The sequence below is a fragment of the Pseudonaja textilis genome, chromosome 1, assembly GCF_049901715.1.
Source record: "Pseudonaja textilis isolate UNSWEBS1 chromosome 1, rPseTex1.2, whole genome shotgun sequence".
NCBI lineage: Eukaryota > Metazoa > Chordata > Lepidosauria > Squamata > Elapidae > Pseudonaja > Pseudonaja textilis.
In genome coordinates this window covers 229,611,709-229,633,924 of record NC_141990.1, presented here as the reverse complement: position 1 = coordinate 229,633,924, position 22,216 = coordinate 229,611,709, and the positions used below count along the sequence as shown (strand labels likewise).

Here is a 22,216-nt window from a genome sequence, read left to right as displayed (position 1 = left end):
GTTAAATTGAATTACTCCAGTTAATATCGATTATTATAAAAATGTTATCTTGAGATGCTTCTCTATACCATACTCAGGAAGCATGGCTTCAGAAGCAACTGCTTTTTGGACAGGTTCTTGTGTGCCCCAAAATCAGAGGCTGAACTAGGTGATCTTTGGGAATAGTCTATATCCTTGTAAAAGTTTTGATGAAGTGGATTACAGTCCACAAAACATTATCCCATAAATAACAGCAAATGTCTATCATACAAATATTGATCAGCATGGTAACCCAAATTTCTACATTGATAAAACTACATTTCATATACATATGGTATATTAACCAGCCATGTTCTAGTGGTTTAGTTACAATAGACATTTGATATTTCATTCCCCAAAGCATTCCAAAACAACAAGCAAACAAGACAAACTGTTACTTGGGCAAGATGTCTGGACAGCCGTTATGGCTTCCTCTACAACAGCAGTCTCCAACATTTCCAGCTTGGTGGTCTGGCAGGGGGAGGGAGAGGAGATGGCTCCCTGTGAGTGGGGGAGTGTGCGTGACCACATGCAGCTCCAATTGCCAAAGCAGCAGCCACACATACTGCTCACACAAATGAGCTTTGCACACAAGCGCGATTATCCGCTGCTTCTGCAAGTGGAGTTGTGCATGTCTTCGCCCACCACTTGCGTGGCCTGGTTCCAAGGAGGCCATGGCCTGGTAGTGGGCCGCGGCCTGGGGGGGTTGAAGACCCCTGCTCTACAAAATTTGTATGTTTCTGTGTGGTTTCATGGTTGAGTTCTGGGACAAAGAGTGACAATGCTAGGAAGATTGAGCAGATTAGTGCATACTTTATACCAGGGATGTTGGTGAAGGAAGGAATCAGGGAGGGGAGATCTATTAGCTGAGTGGACAGTATGCTGGTGCAGCAGCTTAAAGATCGGGAGGCTGGGAAGATGCTCAGAACTTTGAATAGAAAGGCATGATTAATGGGAGAAAAAGGAAGGAAGGAAGGAAGGAAGGAAGGAAGGAAGGAAGGAAGGAAGGAAGGGCAAGGCAAGGCATAGAGTAGGTGAGGATTTAAGAACAGCCAGGTTCCACAGACGCTCCCTCTTGAACAGTACTACACAATGGTACATAAATACTCATCATTAATAGGTTCCAGGAAGTGCAATGAGTACCAAACAAATGATGTGTTAAAGAATAATGTAGTGTGTCACAAGGGAGCCGACACTAACAAGTTCTAGACTGTGTGTTGAGTAGCATACCCAGGAAGCATGGCTTCAGAAACAACTGCTTTTCAGACAGACTTTTCATGTCAAAATGGGTTGAGTACCAAATTTGATGAGTTCCAAAGTTGTTTAGTATGAAGGTACCACTGTGTTCACTGTAATATTATTACATTAATAATTTATTTATTTTTAATAAAGAAGAGAAAGTATAGCAATTTTGCATAGTTAATTATAAATAAAGAATTTTGGCAGATCATTTTAATATACCTACAAAGCAGACTTATGACACTATGACTGAATTCTGAAGTGACATCTCTAACAAAATTCTTAAAATGTTCAGTGCCTGTTTTTAAATCTAGTACCTAGTAGTTTTTCCATACCGTATCTAATTTCTGCTGCTTTAAACCAACACCCTGGAAAAATCTACATGAGGGAATGCTGGAAACAATAGCAACTGCTACAGCAAGGAATATCCTATAGCTTTTAAATCTATTTCCTAGCGCAAAGAATCCTGCTAAACTGGATTGTTACACCTCTCCAACTATAACCTTGTATTCGGTATCACCAAACCAAATACAGTAAAACCTCCAGAGTTGACCACCTCCCTACCCTGACCACTAACCTACTTTTCATAGACCGGACACACACTATATGTACACAATAGAAAGCCAACTTCTCTATATTGACCACCCCTGTAAGTTGTTTTTTGACCACTTGGAGCTTTACACACAGTATTAATTTACTCTCTATAACTTGACTGGTTGAGTCCAATCTGCACCAAGGGCAACATAAGTGAAATGCAGAATTGGTAACAATGAATTTTTTTCGAGAAGAATGTCAAAGAATACAGTCTTTTACTTTGATCCGGCAGTAAAGATGACAACATTTTTAATGCTGACGAGTTTGGATTCTTTTTCAAGGCAATGTCTAAAGAAGCCTTGTTACGAGGGGTGACAAATGTAAGAATTGAAAACTCTCTATCTGAATGTCTGAAAATTTGAAGAGCGTTCAATGAGCAATTTAGCATCTGAAAGTAGTCTTTTATTTTATAGAAGTTACATAAATCTGTTAGCTGCCTAACAGAATGGTGTGCTAGAATAGAAGGGGGGAAAATCTTCATTAATCTTTGAAAATACTCAGAAACAGAAATATGTCTTTATGCATATTTTATAAAGGAATAGTTCTGTAGACAGTTTGCTTTTAACTTCCTCCTACTAAGAAGTGTAGGACTGAGGAGATTCTTATGTTTGTGCAGAAATTGAAACTTTAGCGGAATTGGGAAATACTAACAGTAGTCACTTTCTCCATAATAAAAGTTAAGAAAGGTAGGAAATTGCTACATGTGGCTTCATTTTTTGGGATCTTTTCCTTTGATTCCATTTCTTCTATTGGCACAGAATACAGTGAATTGGTAATGAGGCGTTGGTGACTGATAAAACTTCCTTTTTCCAATGTTATGCCATGTGGTTGAACAGAGGGCAAAAGAATCAAAGATATATTCTTTTTCAACTCAAACACAAGGACTGAAAAATGGCCCAGAATACTGAGAGAAGTGAAACCTTTTCTCTGAAGCAGAAAGTATATTCCGTATCAGTAGGTTCAAAATGAGGGGTCAGGGAAAGGTCTGAATGTCATTGCTCAATATCCTGAAATCCAACTAAAGTAATCATCTTTAGCCATTCTTCCCTGCTCTGGGAATCAAAGACCAACAAGTGATCTTCATAAAACATTGGAATCCTAGATCCTAAGCACAAATATTTATCTGATCCTCAGAGATAAAACAGTATGCTGAAAAGTTGTGGGGTTAACCAGTTTGCTTCATTATCACTAAACTTAAAACAAAATTACAACAAAACAAAAATCAATTAGATGGATCTGTGTTCTAGCATTTGATAACAGAAATAACAAACAATAAGCAGGCAGGTGTTTACTTCATGCATTGCTCAGTGAGGCCATACTGCTGCAAAATTTGAATACTGTAAAGTGCATTTATAATGTCAGAAAACCTAGAGTACCTCTAAGGTAAATCCAGGTTTAACAACACCCACAGGCTAAGACATTGCTTTTAAAACATTCTCTGAAATTTTCCTATGCAAAAACTAATTGCATTCCAATTAGTCTGAATCATAAGCCTCCTCATTCAAACTATTGTGCACTGTTATACATTTGAAAATGGCATGCAGCAAAGTAACGTAGTAGAGCAGAAATGTTAGTTTGTCAAGCATTATATGTCTGAGGCCTGCAAAAAATATGGTATATTTTCCTTGAAATAACAGATGTATTCATTCTTTATGTTGGTGAACAATGTTTCTCAACAATTTGCAGGAAACACCCCCAGTTCTAAAAACAAAGCAACTGGGTTTAAATAAAAGAAATAACTTACGGATCGTCCATGAAATCATAGATCTCTCTCATGGCTACTCCTCCCACATTCACATAAAAGACAAGTCGCAGCAGGACCAAGTAGTGTTCCGGAGGCATCCACAGGACAAATTTCAAGTAAAATGTGTTCAACTCTGCCAATAAAAACTGACACAGACCATTCAATGACTTAGAAGATTTCCTGTTATTCAAACCTAAAATATGTCACAATTCTTCAAAGTATATGAATTTGAATGTATGAAACGTCTTGCCAAAGAAATACTATTAAAGTTAACAAGGTAGGGTTTCCATAAAACAATGTTAAAAAATAAAGCTGTATTTTTAATCATTATCACCTAGATCTTCTTGGATGCTGCTATTTCCCTATTCTCATCTAGTATAGAATGGAAATTTGATAAAATAACCAGGTATTTTAATGTCTAAATGAGAATGTGGTTGTCCGTGCAGCAACTACTGACATTCTGTATTCAAAATTATGGAAATGAATTGTTAAGAAAAAATGTAATTATTCAGTACAAAGTTACAAACTCAAAACCTCACAGTGATTCTAACCTCCTAATCATACTATTTTAAGATGGCTACTTCTTTCACATAGATTCAAAAAAATCAAACTTTTAAACAAGTGTACTCAAACAATAGATCAATATTCAAGATGACTTTTTTTTTTTTTTTAGCTTATGGCACATGTTAGCCAGGGATCACCAAGGTGGCTGGCTACCTCTGTGAAAGGAATTTTTTCGGGCAATGTTACCTTTACCCGAGGGATGCCTGAAAGCTGGTAGGCAATCAGGGGAGGCTCCTTTCTTGTCCCTATGTGGTTTATTCGCTCACGGAAATTGAGCCACCAACCTCAGTGGTGCGCAGGCCCAGCGTCTTACCATGTGAGCCACTGCGTGACTAATTATGACAAATGCAGGAAAAATGTTCTTTACTTCCTTTCTTTTCTCCCAGATAAATGTTTGTATTTTATTAAACAGAGAACACAAGCACATTCTTGTCTCTAATTATGGAATCATAATTACCTTTTCTTCCCTACCAGTTGTCCTATTTAAGTTCTACCAATTATGTGCATGTTTCTCCTTCCCGTGGCCTTTATTACCAGGAAATCATTTACTTAAAGTCAGGGGTGGTATTCAGCCTGTTCGGATCGATTTGGGCAAACTGGATGTTAAATTTATATCTGGTTCGCTGAACCAGTAATTGAACTGACTGGCTGGCCCCACCCACCCTGCCCCTCCCCTCCCAGGAGTCTCCATGTGGCCCATTTTGGATGCAGGTAAGTGCAGGATCCTCATGGAGGCTCTGGGAGGACGAAAAATGGGCCTCCCGGAAGTTCCGGAAGTCCGGAAACAGGCCTGTTTCCTGCTTCTCGAGGGCCTGCAGAGCCCGAGGGTGGCCATTTTCACCCTCCCAGAGACTCAAGGAAAGCTTCCAGAGTCTGGGGAAGGCGAAAAACGAGCCTCCTGGAAGTTCCGGTAGGCCATACCCACACCCATCCAGCAACCAGGCAGAGAACCGGTTGCTGGGATTTTTGAATCCCACCCCTGACTTACAGTATAATAAATACTGAAATAAAATGTTTCTTGTATGTGAAAATTCATCCCTTAGCCTATACAATTTATATATCATTTAGCATTTATATAGTCTTCTAAATTAAATGGGACCATCGTGGCCTCTTCCTTCCTTTTCTTTATTTTGCTCTTAGCACGAAAGCAGGAATTCTGGGAGATAAACTGTATTTGTATTATGTCAAACTTAGGGAGTCTGGGGGGAAAAGCAAGAAATCTTTTTACAGTATTTTAAAAAATAAAAAACTATTTGAAATACTTATATTAGTTCATTGAAAGAAATTAGCCTTACAATAAAAATAATACCACACACTGCTAGCCATCTGCGAAGGCTGGATGCTGGCTTCCACTCAAATTTAACCCAACTGTATGGTGTGAATTGAAAGGCAATTCTCTTCATTTTACCTCTGGAGGGGAAATTAAAAATATCTCATGTTAATTTTTTAAAAACTTCCTATTAAATAAAATGTGATGAACAAAAACACTGAAAATGTTAAAATAGCATAAACTCAGAAACTCAGAAGTAATGCAGAAACTAAAATCAAAAACAAAACAAAACAAAAAGGTTTGGGAATATATAGAAGTATTTTTGTAATTTAAAACATAAAATAATACTTTATACAACTATGTTCAACATTTCTACCTAAAAAGAAATTTGTATAAATGGTAATAATCCATCATTAACATATTATTTAATTTATTTCACAAACATACCATTTCATAATATTTATGAAACTTATAATTATTTATTTATCCCAGATTAAAACTATTCAATCTTAGTTTAGGATTCATTAGTATAAAGGTGATAAAGTTATTAGATTTGCATTTTTCTGCTTTAAGTATAAAAATTTGTAACTGAACATACTTATATGTGGGAATATTCCAAAGTCCTTGCCATTTATATGTTTTCAAAGAAAGCCACCCCAGTGTCTTCATTCCACAGTAAATGCCAAGTCCGTTGCATAAGATTACATCCATAATCCACTACAAATAATAATGATTTAATGATTCATCACAATGTCTACATAACTTGTGACTATAGCAATAATGGTACTGCAATTTCTACACATAATATGCATAACACACACACACACAAACACACTGCCCTTATAAAATACTAAATAGTACTTTAAAATAGCAATTATATATAACCAATATTTTGGCAAAGCAGATAGCTTCTAAGCCCATAAAATGATTTCTACAGAATTATCATGTTATCTTCTCAACAGAAAATGATAAAAATAATTCTATCCTACTCATTTTTCAGTTTTCCATCCATTATTCAGTTTGTTATTGTCTATATTAACCAGCTTAGATATATATCCTCAAATTTTAGTTGTCAAATTTGGGTTAGTCTGATACTTTTTTCTGATATTTCTTTTTATCAAAACATATAATTTGTTCTCTCCCTAGACTTGCACATTTCACTTCATCTTTTGATTCTTTCCTGATTTTTTGTTCAGTTCAGAATGCATCATTTAATGAAAATAAAACTTTTATTTATAAATGTCATTATTACTAATCTTTCCTCCCTCCCTCTCACTCTATGACTAGCACAAGATCTCCAAATGGTTTTGTGCCTAAGGAGGGACTAGAACTCACAGATGCCATAACCACTACAGTAGTCCTATGATCTTATAATCATTTGTTTAATGATAGTTCAAAATTACAACAGTGCTCAAAAAAGGTGATTTATGACTGGTCCTTGAAATTACAACCATTGCATCACCTATATGGTCAGGTTATCATGATTTACAAACCTTCCCAGCTGGTTTCCAACAAGCAAAATCAATGGGGGAAACTGGATTCACTTAACAATTGCATGATTTATTTCATGACCAGATAATTTTTTAACAAGCATGGTGATTAACTTAATCACCATTTAAAAAAAAACAGTTATCAAATCAGATTTGGTTATGTGATGACATAGATGTGACTGAAATTATGGTCCCACTTGTGATCTTAAGTTCAGGACTACCCAAACTGGCTCTCAGGTTCATGTGTATCTGTATTTAATATAACATTATAAATAAAAGAAACTGCTGATCATTTTCATGAATCCGAGGACATCAGAGTTCAATGCTAGATGATCTCTAGAAAAAGAGTCTATAAAAATTACTCTTGCCAAAGTTACTCATATTTAATTAGTAACTAAACCCTGTGAAATGACTTTTTGAAAAATGAATTTGCATCACTATATGAAATAATTTTTAAAAAGAAAGTAAATAATTTTTTAAAGAAAGTACTTAATACTTACATGATCCCACCAACATTCACTGAAATTTGGAAGCTGATGTTCTAGACTGTACTCCAGAAACTCAAACATTACACTGATAATCATGCACATCCACCAATCCCGAATCATTAGTGTCTAAGCAAATTATGAAAGAAGAAAGTTATTTACAGATCAGTCGAAATTTGCATTATTTAATACTGAAGAAAAAAATTCTGACATTTAACTTGTGAATAGGAGTGGTAAATGCTTACCACTGTTTTCAAGCATTATATATCTGCACTAATTTATGATATTTTAAAATAAACATCAATATTCATTCTCATGTGCAATGCAACGTATCATTACTTACTAAGCAATTTACTTGCCAATGTTTCTTGAATGCTATGTTCCCTAATTATTTGCATTTTATATGCACAGGTTTGATTGCAAAGTTCAAAGGATAATAGTATTCTATTCATGTATTAAGTGAAAAAAACATAAATTAAGAAAGTTGGTGTTAAAAATGTGAATCAAATTATTTTTTTCTCCAGCTTTGTTTATAATATATTGTAGATAGAACGCCAGTACTCCTCGGAAGTGTATATTTTTCTGAACTGTCTGATTACTTTCTTCCATCTCTACTTATGTAAATCTTTGTCAATGAATACTTTCTACTTGGATTGCATTTATTCTTAATGATTTAGGTAGAAGTGCAAATTTTCCAAAGAGCTGACTGTTATACCAGTCCAATAAAATAGTATGTTACGACAGTACAACAACAGTAGCATTTCTAATACCAAAAGCAATTTAATAATGAAGGAGTTGGAATAATGAGGATGTAATATAAAGTTTCTTGTATTCTGATAAATGATACTTTAGGTGAAGGAATGATATTTGATATTGGGAAAAACAGAATTATGCAAGCATTCAAATCAATGAACTGTGGACATCTGTACACAAATTATATGCATGCTGAACATAACCTTTGAACTTTACTCATGCAGAGTTATTACTAAACAAGAACTTTCCAGAATGATGCTGAAATTAAATACTTAAGATATAATTTCTGATGACAATTATTGACAAGCAGAATATAGGGCAATAGGAATATGTAAATTTTTACTGCAGAATACACACTACAACGTAGTACTTTCAAATAGTAGCATAAAATGTTAGCTTAAAAGTAGAAAATTGTCTTCTTGTGCCAACATTCTCAAACTAACATTCCATATACATTTTCCAACTTCATAAATGCCTGAAATTATTAGCTAACTAAAGGTGAAAAATGTTTGCTTCAAGTATCTATCAAAATGATGTATTTCAATTACATTCTAGAAAACCCATGGGAAGAATTATGACTTTAAAATTGGCCTCAGGTAATATCAATTCCAATTGTAAAGCAGAACAAAGGTTACTTTCTCAGTATTTATCGTATGTGTAATCACTATCTTTAAAAGTTAAGGCAGTGAAAGAAGGTATAATAGTGTTCTTAAAATTCATCTCCACAGGAATGTACACAATTGAACTGACAGCTAGACACATATAGGTAGTCCTTGAATTATGAACACAATTGAGCCCAAAATGTTTGTTGCTAAGCAAAATAGTTAAGTGAGTTTTGTCCCATTTTATAACCTTTCTTGCCACAGCTGTTAAGTGAATCATGGCAGTTGTTAAGTGAATCATTTGGTTATTAAGCAAATCTGGCTCTTCCTATTAACTTTGCTTGTTAGAAGCTGGCTCTGCTATAATAGAAGTGAATATTTTGAAATTGGTATTTAACAGTGAAATCGGCCTATAATTCACCCAAATAATCTGGATACCACTAAAATGATTAAATATAAGGACCTATTGGATACACAAGGAAATTTGAAATCGCAGCAAGAACTTCAAGAGCGGGGACTAAAAATTGATCAGTGGGCATATCTTCAAATTCAAAGTAGATATAAACAGGACAAGAAAGAATTTGGAATTAACAATAAACTCCAGCAATTAGATAAAATTTTATTAGGATCAGGCAAAAAAAATATAACAAAATTTTATAATTATTTATTAGAAGTAGAATTAGAAGAAGAAATTGTAAAAGGGAACATGATAGCCTGGAGTAGGAATATAGGACGTAGCATCACCATAACAGAACGGGAAAAGGTCTGGGGTAGAAATAATAAAATTACAAAATCAGTAGCATACAAAGAAAACGCCTACAAAATGTTTTATAGATGGCACCTTCCTCCTTCAAGTTAGCGAAGATGCACCCCAATATGAGTCCGAATTGCTGGAAATGCAAAAAAAAAAGGGAACTTTTTTCCATATGTGGTGGTCCTGTACAGAAGCTCAAAAATATTGGCAGAAAATTAGAAATTGGCTGGAAGAAATGACAAGAGAACAGATCGAATTCAAACCCGAGTCCTTTCTGTTAGGGATCTTTGATAAACAAATATCAAAAAATGAAATATATAATAATACACATTTTGACAGCGGCCAGATTGGCTTTTGCACAATGTTGGAAGCAGCCTCATGTTCCATCAGAGGAGATGATCATTCAAAAAATTGCAAGTTGTGCAGAAATGGACAAATTAACTTTGGCATTAAAAAATAAAGACACTTCAATATACTACAACAGCTGGAACTGCTGGTACAAATGGATAGACCAAAGATAGACTTCACACTAAAAGGCAAAAGAGGATAGGATAAATCCATAGTAGTGATACACAGATATATGTAAGGATTAGGTGTGTGTATATGGCATAAAATAAGGGTAAAAAAGATGTCTTACAAACTGTTGAAGATGAGAATGTTTTTAATTGTTTTCTTTTTTTTCTTTCTATTTTCTTCTCCCTTCTTTTTCTCTCTTTCATTTATGTATGTGTTGTTGGTTTGTTTTAATTGTAAAATCAATAAAATTTATTTTTAAAAAAGAAGCTGGCTCTGAAGGTCTCAAACAGTGATCACATGACCCTAGGACAGTGGATCTGTCATAAATACATGACAGCTGCCAAGAGCCCAATTTTTGAACATGTGACCATGGGGATGCTTGCAATGATGGTTAAGTGTGAAAACCAGTCATAAGTCACATTTTCAGTGCCATTGTAACTTCAAAGAGTCACTAAATGAATGGTAGTAAGTAAAGAACTACCTGTATACCTGAACTGGTTTTCTGTCAGCGTGCACCATCACAATATAGAGGAGGTCAGCTTTGTTATTATGATAGCAAAAAGAGTAGCCTTCATAGATGTATTACAAAGTTATAGTCAATGATGACTAGAAGTTTAAGGCTTAAAATAAATTTGAATAATTATGAAGATAAAAGATTGTTTCTTAGCTATGAAAACATAATCAACTTCTCAGCAATAATTATAAAGCAGGACTGCTTCATTTCTCTGTTTAATATACTTTGTATATTAAGAGGGAAATAGTGACACATTTATGTGTCCATTAGTTTAATCTTAACATAGCTAGCTGTTTTAAGTCTTGTATTAAAATATCTTAATACCTTAATTGATTAAGATTTAAAGATATTCAACAGTAAAACAGAATTTTACTGTCAGAAATTTATTTAAAAAATAATTTAGATGACCAGCGATAATAATAAAGAATAAGAAACACTTGTAGTACTGACAACCAATGGGACCTCAGAACTATAGTAAGAAATTAAGCAAGGAAAGGGCTAATTCTCACCTTTAAGTACCAACCAAGGAAATGAGCAGGAACAAATCCATCTAGTTTATCCTGTAATTCATGTAGATTATACAGATTAGTTATTTTCTATGTAATAAAAGGAATCAACATAAATGATGACAATGATGACTGAAGCATATACTGTATTTCCATATGCAACATGAAACATCTTCGCAATGTTTTCAAAGTATTTGTTAAATGGTTAAAAAAATTTTTTTACATCTCACATCTAATGTAAATTTTTTTCTAATAGATTAATGTTCCTTTTTCAATTTTTATAAACTATCCAGAAGATGAAAAATGGGTGTATTTGTAATTGTATTATCTTAGATAATACAATAGCTGACTATGTAATGTTCTTGAGATTTTAAATTCTCTGTTGTGTATACAGAAAACCTCAGGCAAACATGATTGTCTTAACTTTCAAAAAATGAACCTTTGTACCTTTGAGCCACGAATCTAGAAATACAGCATGGGTCCCAATCTGTTCTTTAAAACTGAGCAATCAATGTTTTGGATCAGCTTTTTATTCCATAAAAAGGAAAAGCTTTACTAAAATATTACATTTTTATAGATTCAGCAGCCAACACACTGTAGTTTACAAAGATGGATTTTCAACAGTAGATAATAGATATAGATTTCCTTTAATTTACTTTACAAGTGTGGAAGTAATTACATAATTTAAGTCAACTCTTAAGATACAATTATGGAGGAATGGAGAGATTAGAAGATAGTTACAGGAACATGCATACATTTTGCATTACGAAAAAATCCACATTTAATATAACATAATTTATACATAAATGTATAAAATTAGAAAACATCTTTACCTTTGTTCTGCATTTGGTTAGTTAAGAAAAAAAGGACAACAACAACAAAAAAAACCAAAGCCATATGCAAGGCAGTAATGTCTTAGCTCCCATGCATAGAAAATGACTTTTATGGGTTTCAAAATTTTACTACAGATAATCCTCATTTAGCAACCACCTTGGATAGAAACCATTCACAAATACAATGGTAATAAATGCTTTCCACTCTGAGCATTTATGACAAAAAAGGTCTTTAATGTGAAACAGATTAAGCCCTGGTCAGTTTCATTCAGCAGTTATGAGGTCTGGAGTCTTTTAATAATTAATAAAGGTCATAGTGACCTTGTTAACTCGTTAACTCTTTTTAAGGAAATCCTGCACTGAGAAGCAGCTCAAGAAGAAACTGTTTAAACAATTTCTCCACCTTGCAGTAGAACAAAAAAAAAAAAGGTGGGGGGATGAATCAGGTACAGGACATTATGCGAGATAACTTTATCTAAATGAGACAGCAACAATCAGTGATCCTCACAGCATCGCTTTCTGAGAGAGGTGTTCACTTAGCAATCACTTTGTTTAATGTCCAGGGTGTTGAACCAACTGCAGTCACTAAACAAGGACTACCTGCAGTCTGTCTACCGAGTTAAAATTTGCTTTGAAAGAAATGAAGCCTGAAATTCTCAGAAAGATGCATTGGAACTCATCTGTGGAATTGTTGAAGGCAGACTCTGTTATGAAACAACTGAAGTTATTTCATAACGACATCACTTGTTGAAACAATTATCAACAATTATCAGGCATCCATGGTAATCAAAGAAGTACAAAATCCTAGGACAGGGCTGTCAAACTTCTGCAAGCCAGATGTATCACGCACTGGCCATGCCCACACCCAGTTTAGCAAAGGGGAAATAAGTCCCGATACATCACATGACACCGCCATGATGTGAGTCTGACACCCCTGTCCTAGGACATAACGATATTAAATGAATACAATATCTCCATTTAGTATCTTACCCAAATATTGTGAAAGGCATCTGTTCTATTATTGGGGTCATACATAAGGCAATTCCCACCATAGTCTCTTTCTGGCAAAGGGACTCCTAAATTAGGATCAATAAATTTCATAAACTGTCTTCCATCATGTACAGTCTGCAAAATTAAATACATGTTCAAGAACATCAACATTTCTTTTAAAAAGTTATATTTGTTAAATTGGCAATACAAAAAGTATATACATATATAATAACCACCCCCCCCCCAAATATATATATATATATATATAATGGCTACCCAGACCCTAAAAAGAACTGAAGAAAGAAATTTAGATAACTAGAAAAAAGCATACACAACATTTCAAGTTTGGAACAGCCACATTTTGTGTGGAATTAGGAACCAGATACCATCATTCTGGATAATTGTTTTAGGCTTATTTCATTCGACCCTTTCAAACTACCTCATATTCCTGCAAATGGCTTGTTTAAAGAAATACAAAAAATTAAAGACTGCATCAGCCAATTAAACAATACATGTTGGTTCAATCTCTGCTGATACTGGCTAGGGCTATCTGCTAACAGAAGGAGAGTACAGCTGAAGGACAATCAAATACTTAGATATGCAAAAAAAGAGCACTGCCTGTCAAATAATTACAATGTATTCAGAAAGTATTCACTTTTGTCAGTTTTGTTATGTTGCAGCCTGATTCTACAGTTGTGGAAATTCATTTTTTCCTTCTTAATCTACACTCAGTACCCCATAATGACAAAGTGAAAATAGAATTTTAGAAATGTCTGTAAATTTATTAAAAAGAAAAAACTGAAATATCACATTGGCATAAATATTCAGATCCTTCACTCCTTTGAATTGAATTGCACCTTTGGCAGCCATTACAGCCTCGAGTCTGGTATATGATGCAACAAGCTTTGCATACCTGGATTGGGGAATCTTCTGCCATTCTACCTTGCAAATCCTCTCATGCTCATTCAGGTTGGATGACGACCGTCAGTGGACAGCCATTTTCAGGTCCTTTCAGAGATGTTCAATAGGGTTCAAGTCAGGGCTGAGCCACTCTAGGACATTCAAGGGGCTGTCCCTAGGCCACTCCTGTGTTGTCTTAGTTGTGTGCTTACGATTGTTGTCATGTTGGAAAGTGAACCTTCAGCCCAGTCTGAGGTCCTGAATGTTGTGGAACAGGTTTTCATAAAGGATATCCCTGTACTTTGTTTCATTCAACTTTCCCTCAACCCCATTCCTAGTCCCTGCTGCTAAAAAAAATACCCCCACAGCATGATGCACCACGCTTCACTGTTGGGATGATATTGGGCAGATGATGAGCGGTGTCTGATACAACACTTAGAATTGAGGCCAAGCAATTCAATCTTGCTTTCATCAGACCAGAGAATCTTGTTCCTCACAGTCTGAGAGTCCTTCAAGTGCTTTTTTTGCAAACTCCAAACAAGCTTTCATGTGTTTTGCACTGAGGAGAGGCTTCCATCTAGCCACTCTGTCATAAAGCCCAGATCGATGGAGGGTTGCAGCGATAGTTGTCCTTCTGGAACTCTATCCCTTCTCTACACAGGATCTCTGGAGTTCAGTCAGTGACCATTGGGTTCTTGGTCACCTCTCTTATTAAGGTTCTTCTCCCCCAATTGCTCAGTTTGACTGAGCAACCAGCTCTTGGAAGAGTCCTGGTTGTGCCAAACTCCTTCCATTTGAGAATCATGGAGGCCACTATGCTCTTAGGAATCTTCAGTGAAGCAAAAATTTTACTGTATCCTTCCCTAGAACTGTGTCTTGCAATTATCCTGTTTCTGAGCTCTGCAGGCAATTCCTTTGCCCTCATGGCTTTTGCATTGTCAGCTATGATGTCTTCTATAGAGGTGTATGCTTTTCCAAATCATGTCCAATCAATTTAATTTACCACAAACTGACTCCATTCTAGGTGTAGAAACATGTCAGTAACTATCAAGAGAACTGGGAGGCACCTGAGCTAAAATTCAAGTGTTGTTGCACAGGGTTTGAATACTTATGCCAATGTGATATTTCAATTTTTTCTTTTTAATATATTTACAGACATTTCTAAAATTCTGTTTTCGCTTTGTCATTATAGGGTCTGAATGTAATAAGAAAAAAATGAATTTCAACAACTGTAGAATCAGGCTGCAGCATAACAGAATTGACAAAAGTGAAAGGGTCTGAATACTTTCTGAATGCACTGTAAGTTTAAGTATGTTTTACACTTTGTTATGAGATATATTATTATCTCATTTTCAGAGATTTCTTCAATTATACTATGCATAGGTAGCAAATGCAAACATGGTATTTTTTATGGGCTGAGCTTGTCTAGCAGGTTGTCAAATGGGGATAGCAGCACTGATATGTTACCTAATTTGGATTATGAAACATCTGCAATAAAACAAGCAAGCTCAGAGAGCACCAAGGACCTCTTATGTCAACCCTGAGCTACAAATATTCTCCTTTATTAGACTGCCAAATATATGAGTGTACTTCACATAAGCATTAGGAAAAAATTACAACTGGAGAAGTGTATATTTGGAACTTTTCTGTGGATTACTTTTGTTCTTTCTTTGTTGGGAAATGCTTTTTGGCTGTGATACTTATTGCAGAAAGTATGCTTAATTGTTTTTTTCTTTATCTGAAAGGATGTTTGTAAATACTAAAAAACATTATTTATTATATTTAAGATCAATGTAAAATTGTCTTGTCTTTGGGTGCCAAGTAGCATTCATCATGAACTACCATACAATCGACTTTTGCAATTGTGGGATGAATGCTGGAAAGAGAGAAGCGAATAAGATCATTCTGTTATTCTTTATGAAGGAACATGTAAAATGTTTCAAATTTTATTCTTCTGGACCAAAATCATTTAAAACAGGCTGTCAAACTCCTAGCCTACGGGCCGGATGCATCACACACTGGCCACACCCACATCTGGTTTAGCGAAGGGGAAAAAAGTCCCAATACATCACATGATACCTCTGTGACGACACAAATTTGACACCCCTGATTTAGAACATCCATGTTTTAAAGGGCCATTCTAAGTATTTCATTTCAAACATTTTTCTGCTTCAAGCATGTCATTAAGGCCTATTTAGTTCTTATAAATATTTTTTTAATCAAAGATTTTTTATCAATCAGTTTTCTACAAATTATGGCCATCCTTAAGAAAACATGCCTTTTGCTTTTCCAAATGTTCTAAGAATAATTCTTTCACTAAAAATTAACATTAGCTGTATCATAATTAAAATGACCCTCCTTGATCTTGACTTGGGTTTGATATTCATATGACAAATTAACTTGATCCATGACCCAGTTATATGAACATTACCATTGTTTCTGCTTAAAAAAGAGAATGAAACTAACTGTTATCCATTTGAGATTGATCTAATTTTTTTCTTCTGAGGATAAATTGAAACCTGGAAAAAGGGCTAAAAATTTTCAACAGAGCCATTGTCCTACTGGCTAAAAGGTTTGTCCCAGTACAGAAAGTAAACAATCTTAAACTTTCCAAAGAAAAATAGAAGTGTTGCTTGAATGTTTACATACATGTCTAAAACAAATGAGTTAAAAGGAAATTTTGATTCTTCCACTGTAAACAGGAAGGGAGTCGGGACCATATTTTTTTTTAGTAGCGGGTCCAGATTAAATCCGTGGAATCTTCAGTCACAGAAAAATTAGTAGATATAATGAGAAATACCTCAACCCAAGATCCTGCAGAGTTAGTGCCAAACAGATTAAATCAAATTCACTGGTGAGAATTCTGGAAGTTGAAATCCGCAAGATGCTCAGATTGGGGAAAGCTGCATTATATAATGTACTGTAATACTAGAAAGCCAGTTTGGTGCAATGGTGAAAGTGCTGGCCTCAAAATCAGGAGATTGCTAAGGCAGTTCTAAGCCTGCCTTAGGCATGAAAGCTGGCTCAGTGACTTTGGGGCCAGTCACTCGGTATGTTGTGGGAAAATAGGAGAAAAGAGTATTAGGTATGCTTACTGCCTTGGTTAACCAAAATATATTAAAAATGGGAGGGGATATTATAATAATAATAGTCAGATGGACTATTGGAATGATGTCACTTATGCATTTGTATGCAATATGCTGTCATGGTAAGAAGAGAAGCCAATGGTTATGATCTCTACTTTTTATCTCTTAAGGTTTTCTTTAAAATACTATATAAACTTTACATTTCTTACCTGAAAAAGTATGAAGATGAGAAAAAGCTCATAGACAACACTGACGCATAGCCAAAACCTCCAGTAAGCTAGAACAAATTAACAAATGTAAATATATTATAGCTGGGCATAAGGCTGAACTAGTACATATAGAATCTTTAGGAACAAGAAGCTTTGTTTGTATGGAATTGTATGTGCTTTGAAGGAAGTATACAAAGTTAAAAATAAAAATGCAGAAGGCCCAAATGACTAACTGGAAAAGGTTAGCTAAATCAATTACTGAGAAAATTCATCCATATTTTGGGGATTTACAATCCACTCATTCCCAAAAAGAGATTTGAGGCAGCAAAATACTGTGGAGTACTTTGATCTATTCTTATGAATTAAATTTTAATGGGCTCCTTGCCTTAGCTTTTTGTTCTATATCCAATTGTATTTATTTTTAAAATTATTAATAAAAATGAAACAAGATTCAAAGTAGGTCAAAATACTCTTGCAACTTGGGTAATACACACAGAACATTGCATTCCTACATTACAAATTATATCTTATAAAACAGCTGTGAATTGTAGTGAAAGTAAATCTGACTTCATCTATGTGGCACATCTCACTTATTCTGTTTCATATCACATCATCATTTCAAAATGGAAAATGGAAAGGTTTAAAGTTTAAAGTCAAATGAGGGTAGTGTTAGCAAATAAACATTCAAAGAATTAATAAAAGGGAATTCTGAAAATACCAGAAATTAAACAAGCAGCACTCTGTGCTGAATTTACTTCATTTATCCTATTTTACTATCAAGAAAACACATCTTATTTAGACACGTAAGACTGATTTGTTGCTCACATTGATCAAAATAAAGAAAGGGCTGAACCAAGCTAAAAGAAGGTGGCCCCAGAATTACTAAAAACTATTCACATTGATAAATTAGAATTTGGAAGTACTTTAAGGAACAGCAGTTTATAGATGTGAGTTTCAGAAGTTCCATTCAAAATAACAGAGTTCAAATGATGTATTTATTATTTTAATTAATCTGTTATTTCATGAGTAGATTACTGGCACAGACGACTGTAAAGAGAAAAGGTACTTCATAGTATCTAAGAATTATAAAAAACCTACTTTCTTCTTGTCATTAAAATTAATTCTAATTAGATATGTTGCATTTTTAAATTATTGTTCTGATTTTATACCTCCCATTATGAAGATGTTCTTGATGCTCTTTAGCTACAGACAAATACGTATATAAAATAGTTTTTTGAAATATGAACACTTCTACTAGTATTAGAATGGACACACACTTAATTGAAACATCCTTCCCTGATTAGAATAGTAATGCGTGTACTGTAGTGGGGAAAAAACTCCTCAAAAAACTGGACTGCTCACTGTCTCTTCAACATGTGAAAGCTGACAAGCAATGAAGAGACTTCACACCCCCAAAAGTACCTTATAAGTGTTCGTATGAATCACTCATGAAACATGTAGTATATCTTCTCTTAGCAGTTTCATGACACACTGACAAACTCAGGTCACCTTTACAACATTCACTATAGTGCCCAACACTCATTTATTTGCAACAACCATTTCCTCATGTATCATCTATTCTGTTATTTTTATTAAGCATGGTAAGAAGCTTTCATAAACATATGGGTAATGTATAATATTAGATACATCTCTATATTTTTGATATGATTTTTATTTTAAACATTATATATTCTTCTAAATATGTTATAAAACTAAGCCGGAAATTGGAAAATTTGCATCAATATACAGCAGCATGTTAAGCACACAGAATCTATACAAATAAATACATGGTTAGTCTGGACAGAGATCAGATTAGGACTTTCAAAATGCTATGACAGATTTTGTTAAGGAAATCTTGACAATTTTCAAAATTTACATAAGATTACTTTTTCAGTCTATTTTAATACTATATTTGGATTACCTGGATGAGGTCTTGAAAATGGACCATCTTTTGCTTGAGTAACTCCAAAACACAGAAAAACTAAAATGCTGGCTACAATACCTCTGGAAAAAAATCAAGAACAAAACAGTCCTCAGTATATTGTAACAATAACTTGCTTACAGCCAATTTAACATGTTGACTGTTCATATAATATAAAATTACAAGATAATGATTATTAATTTTATCTTGGCTAGTGATTGGAGTAAAATGGAGGTTTTGCCTAGCAGGCTTGGTTACTTAAATGAATCATATTAAAGATCAGTTGGACTGGAAGAAAGCCTCATTGGACTAATTGCTATTACGTATGTATTTCTGGTGTTAATTAAATTTAAATGATCTATAGAGATTCTTAAACGAGTTATGGACATAGATTATATGTTTTTCTTTTCCAGTGACATTAAGTCTCACAAATAGATGTCTTGCTATTTTGGAATTACTTTAGATATTGCAGAGGCCTCTCTTAGTTTCCCTTTAATATATGGTATTGCCATCTGTCTTGGTAGATGACTAATTTATTAAGATTTCCTATGAGGAAGAAGCATACCATGTGAGTCAGGTGCAAACAAAATATCTAGCTACATCTTATTTATTAAGAATATTACAAAAACATGCAGAGTAAGTTAGTTCAGTTTTTTAAAATAAAATCTTTCAGGTTGTCCACACAATTACTGTGTCATCTTACTATAAATATACATCATACTCTACACATAACAGTCAAATTCTGAACAGCAGCATTTAAAGCCTGACATGAAAGTCAGCTGGGTGAGTTTAGGCCAGTCACTGTCTCTCACCCCAACCCACCTCCCAGTTTGTTGTTGTTGTGGGGAAAATAAGAGAAGATGTGTTGGATATGTTCACCAAAAGAAAGACAGACAGACAGACCAATTGACCAGAGGGCTCTTTCTAATTTTTATAGAATTAGTGAGTTTGGTTACATGCATTCTTGATATAGTCAATATGTCAGTATTATTTTTGTTTTCTATTTGTCTTAGACTTAATATTGTGGGCATTTTTGAACCATGATAAAATTTATTATTGAACGAATGAAACCGTTAAGGCAGCCCAATCTTGAAGAAGTATCATGAAGTTTGGTTATGACACTGGCAAACCTTACTTTGCAATGTTTTGTATTTAGCAGTGACTGGATTTGATAGCTACATAACTATTTATAGACTTGACCAAATAAGCATTATTTCATACACAGGGAGAAAAGTCTTTGCATTAGTTCTATTAGAATTTGGAAATCCTTGACAAACTAATACAGATGACCAAGAAATCTACCAACAGACTCTGATCTATCTAGCTTCTGTCCATCATAATAATCTGACAAACTGCCAATTTAAAATATCTTTCAGAATGAAATTTTGATGCCCGGAAATAACCAATAAATCTAACCAATAAATAATTCAATTTAACCAAATTAAAATATAACTCTTACTCTGTTAAATCCAAAGTAATTGTTTTATACAAAGCAGACTTTTCAAAAACGGGAGAAAGAGGGCCAAATCTTACACATTCAATTTAAGAGTGGATACTTCAAGTAATTAGTCTGATGGCTTTTGTTTCTAGGCTACCCATATCAGTAAGAGGGGAATTTTCTTAGAGATATTTGCAGAAATTCAGAAGTCTGAGAACATCATTTCCAACTAACACATTTTATTAAAAGGCATTAGCTTGCACAATCTGCACTCACTTCTTAAATACCTAGAGTGGCAATACTGTCTGTCTTGATTGATTTACTGATTAATTATATGCCATCAAGTCATTTTCAATTCTTAGCAACCACAAAAATATTCTCCATGACTTCCTTCCCTTATTCCAATTTAAATCCTGCATCTGTCTCAATCTTTGGGAATGGACAGCATACAAATAAATAACCTAGCATGATATATGAATCCATCATTATAACAGCATATATCAGCAAGATATATGAGTGTGAGTCTATGTGAGAATTACTTTAACAATATATGCAAAGAAATTCCGCTAACTTGAACTAACTCTCTTGTGCAGATTACTATACAGAAATAGGGATCTAAAGTAGAGAAAGTTTATTAGGATTTTATTTATTTAAGAAGTTTACTTGTGTCCCTCAGACTTTATTCACAAAATAAGATAGTCTAGATCAGGGATGTCAAACTCGCAGCCTATGTGCCAGATGTGTTACCCACCAGCCATGCCCAGTTCAGCAAGTGGGAAAAAGTCACAATACATCATGTGATGATACCCAGTTTGACACTCCTGGTCTAGATGATGGGTGGGGAGGAGATAATCTTTGAGTTAAATATACCAGATAGAACTCCCAAATACAACTATAGTTACTGAGCAGGAAAATGTGCTAATTTCAACCAAGGCAAATTAAATAACCAAGAATGGATGTAAGTCACCTTTCCTGTTTTAAAATTACAGTTTCCTGAAAAACATGTTAGAACAGAAGCATTATTCAAACTTTTGATTTTGCAATCTAGGAAGCTGGGGGCAATGCTGTTAGTACTGACCTATTTTTTTTAAGATAGGAGGAGAACATACTAATTACATTGGGTAGCTTTAAAAAATCTAACAAGCAAACAAAAAACATGGCAGTGGAGAAAAGCGCTTTTATCTTTGAAGAAGGAATTTTCCCCTCTCTAGATTCAGGAAGATTTGTGATAAGATACTGCTAAAAAGCAATAGCCCATTCTTCTCTTTGAAGCAGTAGCCCATTCTTCTCTTTGAAGTCTCCCACATTCGGCTCAGGGATTAAGGGGACAAAAAAGTAAATAAAGTCATTCTGACTGAAAGGCCACCAGTTGGATGACTTCAATTTAACAATTGAGAGAAGGCCGCGGTCTAAGGATAGAAACCTGGGGACCAGGCAACCTGCTTCTCTATATGTGTTTTCCTTACCCAAGGTTCAGTCGGGGAAAGATGCAGAGGATCTGCTTCCTAATGCATCTTCTTCTCTGCCAAGGCTTGAATGGGAAAAAGTAGTTCTGAGTGTTGAGACACTGCCAACCTGAACTAGCATGCTCTGCTCCTAGAATAGCCATGTTTCCTTTTCCAGAGACTGGAAAGCAAGTGGCTGTTTTTTCATTTCAACCCATGGAAATATTAGCATCTTGATTTCCTAGACGAGCTCAATATTGCCATTACAAATTCAACTGCTGCATTGTGCTACTATCAATTTCACAATAACACTAAGCAGTTGTACATACTGGAGAATGGGGATTG

The 22,216-nt window shown here is 34.6% G+C and overlaps 1 protein-coding gene across 1 annotated transcript in view; it reads right to left on the bottom strand.

Moving 5' to 3' along the window:
* The window catches only part of PTDSS2 (phosphatidylserine synthase 2), a 37,175-nt gene that overhangs the window by 3,200 nt on the left and 11,759 nt on the right, over positions 1-22,216 (bottom strand). The window contains exons 3-10 of the mRNA XM_026706690.2: positions 18,989-19,071; positions 17,068-17,135; positions 12,873-13,007; positions 11,053-11,103; positions 7,420-7,533; positions 6,028-6,146; positions 5,455-5,569; positions 3,596-3,741 (exon numbers count right to left, since the gene is read on the bottom strand). Coding sequence (XP_026562475.1) covers positions 3,596-3,741; positions 5,455-5,569; positions 6,028-6,146; positions 7,420-7,533; positions 11,053-11,103; positions 12,873-13,007; positions 17,068-17,135; positions 18,989-19,071 — 831 coding nt within the window. The remainder of the gene's footprint in view (positions 1-3,595; positions 3,742-5,454; positions 5,570-6,027; positions 6,147-7,419; positions 7,534-11,052; positions 11,104-12,872; positions 13,008-17,067; positions 17,136-18,988; positions 19,072-22,216) is intronic.